The following is a 12,208-nucleotide window of genomic DNA, read 5'->3' on the forward strand; positions in this document are numbered from 1 at the left end:
GCGTGCTTGGGTGTGTGTGTGTGTGTGTGTAAAGTGTTTTGCCCTTGAGGTGGAAAAATATTCATTTAAATATTCATGTATCCTTCTTCTGAAGCACTCCCGCCAATGTAAGGAGCTGTCCTTTTTATGTACAGCGAGCGGAGAATGGTCATTCGTTTCCTGTATGACTTATTCGGGATGACAGGGTGAGCATCTCCCGGCATGGCGATAGCTTCACTGCCATCCATCCATGTTGAGAAACACAGGGAGTGCGTCGGGCGGCTAAAGCCATGAATTGATATTAATTTCTCTCTCGCGGTAAAGAGGCGGCCCTACCACGCGTAAGGTTGTTAGGGCCGTAGATCTGAACACAGCCTGGCAGAGGCTGTGCTCAGTATGCGCAGGGTGTACGCAGGGCCCGGGAGGAGAGACGGAGCGGTGCTTACCTCTTCTCGTATTCTCTTCACCGTTTCTCCTTTCTGCGGGAACAAAAGAAGAGGAGGAAGAAGAGGAAGAAGAAGAAGTCAGAGGCTGCGTTTGGCTGCACTTGTTTACAAAGGAGAAGGCTTTTAACGTGTCCCTTCACCTTGTAATTAAACTGGCTTGGCTCGCCTCTATCACGCCAAAAATGAGCATCAGTTCAGCCCCACTGAACCGCAATGAGGCTTCTGCATGGTTGCGCTCCCCAGGGACCCGTTTCCCAAGAGAGGAGCTCCAGATTTGGGTGGCTAGGGATTGCCCTTCAATCACTCGGACAGGTAGGCCAAATTCTGATGGCAGACGCTGAAGTATCTGAACTTTTGCCAGAAAAAAACAAAAAAAACAGCCGTGTGTTTTCGAGAGACTGATCTGTCTGGATGCGACTGTTTCATCACACTGTGTCGGTGAATAAAACAATAAGAAAGAAAATAAAATAATTTTGTTTCGTAAAAAAAATAAAATAATAATAATTGAATAAAGGCCAAAGCTTTGTCATTGCAACTTTTCTTTTAAGCCTCCCTCTCTCTCTGTCTGTCTCTCTCTCCCCCTCTCTCTCTCTCTCTCTCTCTCTGTCTCTCTCACTCTCCCCCTCTCTCTCTCTCTCTCTCCCTCTGTCTCTCTCACCCCCCCTCTCTCCCTCTCTTAGTTCTCTCTCTCTGTCTCTCTCACTCCCCCCTCTCTCCCTCTCTTAGTTCTCACTCTCCCCCTCTCTCTCTCTCCTCTCTCTCCCTCTCTTAGTTCTCTCGCTCTCTCTGTCTCTCTCACTCTCCCCCCCCTCTCTCTGTCTCTCTCACTCCCCTCTCTCTCCCTCTCTTAGTTCTCACTCTCCCCCTCTCTCTCACTCCCTCTCTCTCTCTTAGTTCTCTCTCTCTCTCTGTCTCTCTCACTCCCCCTCTCTCTCCCTCTCTTAGTTCTCTCTCTCTCCCCCTCTCTCTCACTCCTCCCTCTCTCTCACTCCCCCCTCTCTCTCCCTCTCATAGTTCTCTCTCTCTGTTCTCTCTCTCTGTCTCTCTCAATGACAGGTATTAAAAGTGGAGGCTGAGGCGGGGGTGAGGTGAGAGAACACGTGGCAGAGATGCGTGTGTAACCGTACCCCTCTGCTTTCTTCAGCGGAGGTCGAGTGAAGGGGAGAGGGTGGGAGGAGCACAGGGATAACCTGGCACTCCGCCCTTCACAGGGCAAAAAAACCTTCTGATTCTGAATCATCTGATCCCGCGTCTCGGGAGAACCGCTGATGTAATCGATTGGTGGAGGGGGGGCCCGGGGCGTGGAGGGGGGGCTGCTACAGTACCCCTTCTGGTAGCGAAATAATTATTTTTCATCGCAGTTTTCCGACTGTATCCCAAAAGGTTGCCAGGTTGACTCCCAGGTGATGAGGCTTCTGCCGTGCCCGCAAGCAAGGTGGTTAATGCGACTTGCTTCAGTAAATATCCATCAGTGTACGCGGCTAATGAGCTACTTAAGTCCCTCTGAATAGGAGTATCAGCTAAGGAAATAAATAATGTGATATATTACATTACGCTTTCACAATATCAATCCAGGCCCACTGCACGAAAGTGTAATAGCTAAAGACACAGCCCTGTTCTGTAATGTTTAATTTCAGATTCTGAGTAAGACAACACCTTCTGTTTCACTTTTCTTTACACATTGTTGAAGTAATACGGTACCAAATTAGTACAATATGCACTGTTGTGTGTAGTCATTTCTAATAAATTAACAACATAACATGCAATTACCATTAAGATTTACTGGAAAAAACTACCTGGCATGCTATTATTCCACCATGGAATTAACCGTACATTTGAAAACCTTTCTTCTCATTAATATTTATTTGCTTTGCAGGAAGCACTCATCCATAGCAAATAGCATTTGAAATATCATCAATATACACACATCCGGCCGTTTGTTTACTGAAACAATTCGGGTTAAGAACCTTGGCATAGATTCAATCAACAACTGTCATTAGCTTTGAGTTACAATGAAATGAAAGTGCTCCCTTTCCCCCCCCCCCCGCACTGTTATCAAGGTTATTTTCGTGGTTGAAGAACTTGCTAAACTGATTTATGCGAAGATAATCATGAAATTTAATTCTGAGTCAAGGAGTTTAGGACAAATGTTAATTGAACTCAGGCTTCAAATGGGGTAAGTGTAGCAGTGCAGTACGTTAGGATAAGGTAGCCAGTACGGTCTACTGTGAGCTAGTAGAGCAACAGAGAACTGTCATTCCAGCCCTGACTAAAGCGGTTAACATGCAGATATAGAAATGATGTACGCTCTGTAAGCTACCCTAGATAAGGGCATCTTCCAGAGTTATCACTAATAAATAATAACTGGGAGAATAGCAGCATAATTAAAGAGCTCCCTGTCATATTTCGGAGCACAGATTTAATCTGAGGGTGGCTGAGGAGATTATCAGAGAATGTCCTTAGGAGAGAACGACCTTGCATATAAAACCAGTGTTTTCGCATAAGAGAATATCCCAACAACGTGCTTACATGAGAATGATCATGTGTATATTAGCAGTGCTCTCTCATAAGAGAAGGACCTTGTGTATAATACCAGTGCTCTCTCATAAGAGAAGGACCTTGCGTATAATACCAGTGCTCTCTCATAAGAGAAGGACCTTGCGTATAATACCAGTGCTCTCTCATAAGAGAAGGACCTTGTGTATAATACCAGTGCTCTCTCATAAGAGAAGGACCTTGTGTATAATACCAGTGCTCTCTCATAAGAGAAGGACCTTGTGTATAATACCAGTGCTCTCTCATAAGAGAAGGACCTTATGTATAATACCAGTGCTCTCTCATAAGAGAAGGACCTTGTGTATAATACCAGTGCTCTCTCATAAGAGAAGGACCTTGCGTATAATACCAGTGCTCTCTCATAAGAGAAGGACCTTGGGTTTAATAGCAGTGCTCTCTCATAAGAGAAGGGTCATAAGAGAAGGGTCTTCCGTATAATAGCAGTATTCTCTCATAAGAGAAGGGTCATAAGAGAAGGGTCTTGCGTATAACAGCAGTGCTCTCTCATAAGAGAAGGGTCTTGCGTATAACAGCAGTGTTCTCTCATAAGAGAAGGGTCTTGCGTATAATAGCACTGTTCTCTCATAAGAGAAGGGTCTTGCGTATAACAGCAGTGCTCTCTCATAAGAGAAGGGTCTTGCGTTTAACCGCAGTATTCTCTCATAAGAGAAGGACCTTGCGTATAATAGCAGTGCTCTCTCATAAGAGAAGGACCTTGCGTATAATAGCAGTGCTCTCTCATAAGAGAAGGACCTTGCGTTTAACAGCAGTGTTCTCTCATAAGAGAAGGGTCATAAGAGAAGGGTCTTGCGTATAACAGCAGTGCTCTCTCATAAGAGAAGGGTCTTGCGTTTAACAGCAGTGCTCTCTCATAAGAGAAGGGTCTTGCGTATAACAGCAGGGCTCTCTCATAAGAGAAGGGTCTTGCGTATAACAGCAGTGCTCTCTCATAAGAGAAGGGTCTTGCGTATAACAGCAGTGCTCTCTCATAAGAGAAGGGTCTTGCGTATAACAGCAGTGCTCTCTCATAAGAGAAGGGTCTTGCATATAACAGCAGTGCTCTCTCATAAGAGAAGGGTCTTGTGTATAACAGCAGTGCTCTCTCATAAGAGAAGGACCTTGCGTATAACAGCAGTGCTCTCTCATAAGAGAAGGGTCTTGCGTTTAACAGCCGTGCTCTCTCATAAGAGAAGGGTCTTGCGTATAACAGCAGTGCTCTCTCATAAGAGAAGGACCTTGCGTATAACAGCAGTGCTCTCTCATAAGAGAAGGACCTTGCGTATATTAGCAGTGCTCTCTCATAAGAGAAGGGTCTTGCGTATAACAGCAGTGCTCTCTCATAAGAGAAGGGTCTTGCGTATAATAGCAGTGCTCTCTCATAAGAGAAGGGTCATAAGAGAAGGGTCTTCCATATAATAGCAGTGCTCTCTCATAAGAGAAGGGTCTTGCGTATAACAGCAGTGCTCTCTCGTAAGAGAAGGGTCTTGCGTTTAATAGCAGTATTCTCTCATAAGAGAAGGGTCTTGCGTTTAACAGCAGTGCTCTCTCATAAGAGAAGGACCTTGCGTATAACAGCAGTGCTCTCTCGTAAGAGAAGGGTCTTGCGTCTAGCTGCCGTGCCACGCCCGTCCCCGCCCCCCCGTTCGGTGGGCCTGCACTGCGCATCCCAGACGCTGGCGGGCTGAGCGTCTGAGTGCTCTCAGGGGGGATGAAATGGAGGGGCTGGCAGTGACCCAGGGGCTTATTAGCCGGCTTTTCCCAGGGCGGGGAGAGGAGCGGTGCGGGCGATGCTTCAGGTCCTGCAAGGCAACACTTACAGCCCCGCCGTGAGGCCAAGGTGGGCCGGGGAGAGCCCAGGGCAGAGGCAACGCCCAGCGCTCAGGGCGTAGCGCTAGGCCATGGCTGCCGTTAGTCACAGCCTTTTGGGCTAAATCTGTGACTGCCTATTTCTGCCACCCATGTGAGGTCTTTGTGTTCCTCTTTTACCACGTCCCTGTCTGTGCTGAAACGGGGACGAACTCGAGGGTAAGGACCGCTGTCGATGCGCTGCTTTAAGAGTAGTTTCTTAAATCGCATTTGTCACTGCACGACAGCTCAGGTGCTGTTTGCCGGGACGAATGCAAAAGGCTGTTCAGAAAGAATCAATGTTGTAATTATATCAGCGCAACCAATCTGAAAGCATCCAGTTTCATTTCTCCCCATCTGAACCAGAACAGACCAGGGGCCACATTACCTGCACATGCTAAATACAGAACAGCCAGTATACCTTCAATGCATAATCAATCAATTGAGTATAAATCAAACTTCTTTGTCAGACTACACATGAAGAGCATTGTGTCGTTTAGCGTACCACAGTTCAAGAAACATATAGAAGCTCTAGAAAGTGCCCAAACCCAATAGGTCCCGGGGATGAAATGTGAAAGTTGAGGAAAAGAATAAGATACTTTACCTCATCCAAATTTAGTACAAGAAGAATCAGTGAATATTTGATATTCGTGTTTTGAAAATCATGAAGGGGATCACAATATATATTTCAGCTTGAGTTCTCTCAGTAGAGCACGGTGGCCATAGGTTTTTAGCGAATGGTAAATTCCACACAAAAAAATCTGGAAATATTTCTTTACACAGAGAAATGTCAATGCGTGGAGCAGCTTGCTAAATCGTATGGAGGCAGAGACTCCATACAGTCTAAGCTTTGAGCAGTGCTAGACACTCTCTAATGTATAGGAAAATGGGGAGTGCTAGTTACTCTCTAGTTTGAAGATAAATACTGGGTGCTACAAACTCTCAAGTTGTAGACAGATTGTGAACAGTAAATATTCTTAATTCTGTGGGTAAATGGTAAGTGCTAGATACTGCAGTCTTTCTGTAAATGGCGGGGTCTGACCGGCCTACTCTAGTCTCTATCGTATGTGTTCTGGTGTTCTTCGAAAACAAGGATTCTAAGATTCAAGGTTTGTAATACAATCGTCCTCCAAAAAAAAAACACAAAAAAACAAAAACTGAAATGAAGTGCTCACCTTTCCAATGATGCTCCCGACCTCCTGTAACAGAACACAGGAGAAGATGTTAATCCCAGCTGCGCCCACACCTTACCTGACCCAGCGCCTCTAAATCCAGCTGGGATGCTTCCTGAAGCCGGCTCCTACCAGTCGCGAGTGCGTCCACTAATTTATCACAAATAACCACAATCTGGAGCCTGGATTTCCTCAGGAACAGACACTGTATGTTTCTAATGTAACTGACTCTTAGAGAAAAACTCCAGAAAGAGAAGTCAGATATATTCAGTTATTAAACAGAATGCTAATAAGTAGCTCAAACAGATATGCTAACAGAGGGCGGCCTGTAGCGAAGTGGTCAAGGTACATGACTGGGACCCGCAAGGTCGGTGGTTTTGATCCCCAGTGTAGCCACTATAAGATCCGCACAGCCATTGGGCCCTTGAGCAAGGCCCTTAACCCCGCACTACACCAGGGGAGAATTGCCTCCTGCTGAGTCTAATCAACTTTAAGTCGCTCTGGAGAAAAGCGTCAGCCAAATGACATGTAATGTAATGTAACATGCAGCTAGCATTGCTAGGTAGGTAGCTCAGACTGAGTTGTTACTAAGATGCGCTAAGTGACAGGTAGTACAGTGTGCCACGAGGGGGGGGGGGACCCACCTTTCCGTGCATGAGGAGCCTGAGGGTGAGCGTCACGTTCATGCCCCCTTCTCCGAAGTCCTGCTCACAGTTCATTCTGATGTGGGAGTCTGCCGCAGGGAGACGCATGAAAGAGGCTCGTCAGCAGGTGCAACTGCGCAATGAGGCTCTTCACCTTCCTTTCACAGCTCTGTGGGGAGAACGAGACCGCACGGTCAAACGGGGTAAACCAGAACCGCCAGAAATGTTAGACCGCATGGTCATACAGGGTAAACCAGAACCGCCAGCAATGTTAGACCACATGGTCATACAGGGTAAACCAGAACCACCAGCAATGTTAGACCACATGGTCATACAGGGTAAACCAGAACCGCCAGCAATGTTAGACCGCATGGTCATACAGGGTAAACCAGAACCACCAGCAGTGTTAGACCACATGGTCATACAGGGTAAACCAGAACCACCAGCAATGTTAGACCACATGGTCATACAGGGTAAACCAGAACCACCAGCAGTGTTAGACCACATGGTCATACAGGGTAAACCAGAACCACCAGCAATGTTAGACCACATGGTCATACAGGGTAAACCAGAACCACCAGCAGTGTTAGACCACATGGTCATACAGGGTAAACCAGAACCACCAGCAGTGTTAGACCACATGGTCATACAGGGTTGCCGTTTCGAAGTGTCCCTGAGCAAGACGCCTAACCCCTAAATACTCCTGGCATGGCAGCCAATCGCCGTTGGTGTGTGAGTGTGAGTGTGAGTGTGTGCATGAATGGGTGAATGGAGAAGCATCAATTGTACAGCGCTTTGGATAAAGGCGCTATATAAATGCCAACCGTTTACCATTTGGTGTAAACCTGCACCCCGAGCGACATTAGACTACACGGCCGTACAGCGGAAAGCAGGATCACGCAGACCTCCGGAAGCACACTCAGCTAGGATCGACACTACGCCGAGGCACCACACTGTGACACGGAGCGCCGCCTCTCAGAATCAAGCCGGCGCGGTTTGTTCTTGATTCCGTTTCTGGCGACCAGGTAACGGTGCACACTCTGACACGCATGACGCGCGGCAGCTGCTGGAACCACCGTATTAAAGGCAGGAACAGAAAAACAGTCATGTGGCAGCCTCCTGAGCCGGCCGGCTTTGTTGTCACAAGTGTTGTCATTCTCAACTTGAAATAGCACCACTGGGGGATAAGCAGAGAGAGCCGAGCTCTGGCTTTTCTCCAGCGCAATACGCCAGTACAGTCGCGGTGTGTGCGCATGTGCCGCTGCTTCTGTCAAAACAACTGCACCACGGAGCTACATTTTATTGGGGCTGCCACTCAGAACCTGGATTATTTCACTCGAAACCAGAGGGAAGCTGGTAGTTTGTCACAGAAGACATTAGTTGGGCATGCGGGGAGTATACGACTACGCGTGAACGCCACGTACATCCTGAAAGGGATTAAAATACACGTAAGCGATAACACGTTTATTCATTCACTGATTTATTGTGACAGCCACGTTAGGCTAAGCAGGCTACATGGGAAAATATCAGATCGTGCATATTAATGCAATTTGCAGGCGTCAAGAGTTTGCACAACAAGGCTGTGTGATATTTCAAAAATTAATTGGGAAGTCAGTTAAAAGCTTAAGGGTGAATTAAATAAGCTCTCAGTACAACCGGGGCACTCGAGCAGAATACTTAAAAAATCCAGCAGGCAGTAAGGCTTTCTAATAAATAAATAAATAAACAAATAAATAAATAAATAAAGCTATTTGCTCAACCTGCCTGGCAAGTAACTGCAGGCAAGTATTTAGACATCTGTCTCGGAGTAACGTGACCCAGATTCGCTGGTAGGCCGCCTGAAACCGCTGACGGATTCATTAAGGATCCGATTTACATGCCCGCGTGACTCCAGGTGGGCGCGCGTTTCCCCGAGACGCAGGAGGCAGCTGCGGCCTGGCCACCTCTGTGGCACACTAACACTTCCCCTTCTGGGCAAAAAGGCGGGCTGCACATCGTGTAAAATCTGCGTCGCAAGATTTACGGTCTTTAATGCATCCTTTCTCGCGGATCTTTTTGGGATTTTTTGCTTTGTTTCGGGGGCCAAGGTGACCGCCGTCCCTCATTGCCACCGCCTGTGCATTCGCGCGGGAACGATGTGTCGGCGGTTTTAACCTGGGCAACACCGCACCCAGACGGACCGCGCGGTATTCTGGCCTGTCGCTAATTGATGAGGACTCCCCGCCCCCCGCCCCTGTAACACATAAAACATCCGCGCTAACGAAGAACGACTGTCAGAGGGAGATTCCTGCTGGGAGCCCGGTGACGGAGCGTGTCTGCTGTCAGCCCCGGCGTAGCGCCTGACAGCCCCCTCCCGGCGCCCTGGTGAGCCCCCCTTCTGTTACACAGGGGAGCGGCGTCAGGGAGACAGTCTACCGCCCCTAATTCATTCACTGACAAGACCCCCGTCAGGGCAGAACCGGGCCAGGAGCAGCACCCCCGTGTAGGCCCGTCTTCTGTGAGAAAAAGGCTTTTTTCCGAAAAGCTGACGTGAAGAAACAAAACACCGAGCCCACCCCGGTCCGCTATTGTGAAACGAGCAGACCATATACTCCAGTTTATTGGGCTATGATATTGGAAAATACATATTTTTATATAGTAGTCTACATTTCATGTGAGCGGGATGTGGGAGAAATTCAACCACAGTCAATTCCAAAGTTTTGCTTTACACAACCAACCAAATGGTTTAATTTATTGCTAGCCTAAACACATATACTGCACCTCCCTGATTATTATCCCAGGATATTGAAACAGAGTATTAAACGCATACATGTCGGCTACACTGGACCAGCGGCATGCGGACGAGCATCTCTGAACACGCAACGCGTCAAAGTGGATCGGCTACAGCAGCAGAAGTCTTAATAAGCGTAAAAGATAAGTCTGATACATGCCTAATAAAGTGCTCGGTGAGAGTGGATGGGAAGGGACAGAACGCCCTGTTCTCTGACAGCGCACTACGGGGGCCCTTGCACAGGGGCTGTCGTATAGGGGCCGTTGTTCTGGGACCGTCATACGGGGGCCGTCATACGGGGACCATCGTAGGGGGCCGTCGTGCAGGGACCGTGGTACAGAGACCGTCGTGTGGGGACCGTGGTACAGAGACCGTGGTACAGAGACCGTGGTACAGGGACCGTCGTGTGGGGACCGTGGTACAGAGACCGTGGTACAGAGACCGTCGCGTGGGGACCGTGGTACAGAGACCGTGGTACAGAGACCGTGGTACAGAGACCGTCGCGTGAGGACCGTGGTACAGGGACCGTGGTACAGAGACCGCTGTGTGGGGACCGTGGTACAGAGACCGTGGTACAGGGACCGTGGTACAGAGACCGTGGTACAGAGACCGTGGTACAGAGACCGTGGTACAGAGACCGTCGCGTGGGGACCGTGGTACAGGGACCGTGGTACAGAGACCGCCCTGCGTCTCGCATGCGTTCCCCTGCCTGAGGACCTGAGGAGCCCCGCTCTCCTCCTGCCTATCTGCATGCCGCCCACACACCCGCCCGCCCCGCTACACGCCCTGCGTCTCAACTCCCTCTCACACGTCACCCCCCGTCTGTCAAGGCCACCCCTGACACGGCAGGCCTGTCCCGGGTCCAAACGCCCCTCCCCCCGCCCCGCCCCTCCCCCCGCCCCGCCAGCACCGGGCTCACCACAGGGACCGGCCCGGGGAGAGAGCCCATATCTGGGCACAGGTGCACTGGCACCGTTTATTTACCAATTACCCCACGCGACCCACTGCGGCGGGAGGAGGAGGTGTGGGGGCCAGCGGACGGGGGCGCTGCTGTCGCCCTGCGGTGTGCTGGGAACGGGCCGGAGATGCTACAGTGAAGCGCTGGGAATGTCTGTCGTATTCCCGCGGCGTTCCTTGTCACGGTGGGGGGTCGGAGCGGGATTCTTATGATGCCGGGATTGGGCCGGGGGGGGGAGGGGAGGGCCGCTGTCCGCCCCCCAACCCCAACACACGTCCTTCAGCGCCGTTTTATCACCCCGCTGCCTTTCACCAGCACCCAGGAAATGAATAATTGAAGCAGCGGAGAAAACTGCCTTCCCGGATGGGGTTAAACGTGCCTCCTCCAGCCCCCTCCCCTCCCTCCGCCATTCCTGGGGCTCTTTAGGAGAAACGCTGACCCCACGCATGACTGATTCATGCCCAATCTCGGGGGTCCGCCTCCCTGTGAACAGGGCAACTCTACCCCGGAGGCGCCAGGAGAAGAGCAGATTACACCCCCCCCCCCCCTGCGATAAAAGGGCTCGTCCCGTTAATGCAGAAATAACGTTCATCGTAATAACATCCCCAAAACGCAATTCAGAAATGCATATTAGCATCTGTAAATGCAGGTAATCGTTCAGCATTTTCGTCCAAATTGAATCATGAATCAGGGCTCAAGTGGACCACTTCAAGATATCTCAACAACTACATAATGAAATAACGAATAACATAACAATATGGATTGTAAAAATAAGGTATAGGATAAAGGACGACATGCCCATAACAGTTTGAAATGGTTCCGGGCTGCACACTCTGGTCAGGGATTTCAGGAATTATAAGAAATACTTGAAGTCTTCAAATGGCGGTAACATTTGACACACTGCTGCTAATTCCCCCAGAACTGAAAAGAAAACACTGAAAACATATCCTGCTCTGTGAAACAGCGTTCTGCTCTGAGTATTGTGGGAGAAGTGACATTTCTTTTTAAGTCTGCAAGAGGTTTCTGGCATTAAATTATTTTACATCTATATTGTGACCCAGGTGTAATTCACTTAGAGGAAAGGAAAGGCGGGGAGGGGGGGGGAGATGTTGATGAAAATATTTTATAAGCGCTACGCACTGCTCAGCAAGCTCAGCCCCAGAGCATGCTGGGATAGGGGAGGACGCCTGAGTGATGCTGCTCTGTCAAGCGTCCGCCCGGGGGAGAGGGCACGGGGGGGGAGGGGGGAGGGGGGGGGGGGGGGGCACGTGTCTGTCCACAGGACGAAGCCCCCCCCCCCCCGCCCCGAAACACGGCACAGCTGAGCGGAAGTGAGCGTGTGTGCGGTGACAGACGCCGCGGGCCCAGGGCTGAAGCCCTCGCTGCCCGACTCACCATGACACTGAAGACCATCACTATAATCACGCTGATTGTAATGGTAGTATGCTGTGGTAGGCACTGAACATCTCCAGATATAAAACAGGGTGTCCGGGCTTGAGGCTCCTGAAGACACAGAAGAGTTCGAGGCTCTCTCCAGCAAGGCTGAGGGAGGAACAGTAGAGTTCGAGGCTCTCTCTAGCAGGGCTGAGGGAGGAACAGTAGAGTTCGAGGCTCTCTCTAGCAGGGCTGAGGGAGGACACAGAAGAGTTTGAGGCTCTCTCTAGCAGGGCTGAGGGAGGAACAGTAGAGTTCAAGGCTCTCTCTAGCAGGGCTGAGGGAGGAACAGAGGAGTTTGAGGCTCTCTCTAGCAGGGCTAAGGGTGGAACAGAGGAGTTTGAGGCTCTCTCTAGCAGGGATAAGAAAGACACAGAGGAGTTTGAGGCTCTCTCTAGCAGGGA

At 49.7% G+C, this 12,208-nt stretch overlaps 1 protein-coding gene across 4 annotated transcripts in view; it reads right to left on the bottom strand.

Annotated features, from left to right (window-relative positions):
- pcbp4 (poly(rC) binding protein 4) overlaps positions 1-12,208 on the bottom strand; it is an 85,972-nt gene that overhangs the window by 27,396 nt on the left and 46,368 nt on the right. For all 4 annotated transcript variants that reach the window (XM_061220438.1, XM_061220439.1, XM_061220436.1 and 1 more), the window contains 3 exons: positions 6,643-6,811; positions 6,002-6,025; positions 426-458 (listed from right to left, as the gene is read on the bottom strand). In XM_061220438.1, coding sequence (XP_061076422.1) covers positions 426-458; positions 6,002-6,025; positions 6,643-6,750 — 165 coding nt within the window. In that variant the 5' untranslated portion in view covers positions 6,751-6,811. The remainder of the gene's footprint in view (positions 1-425; positions 459-6,001; positions 6,026-6,642; positions 6,812-12,208) is intronic.

The sequence above is a fragment of the Conger conger genome, chromosome 14, assembly GCF_963514075.1.
Source record: "Conger conger chromosome 14, fConCon1.1, whole genome shotgun sequence".
In the NCBI taxonomy this organism is placed as follows: domain Eukaryota; kingdom Metazoa; phylum Chordata; class Actinopteri; order Anguilliformes; family Congridae; genus Conger; species Conger conger.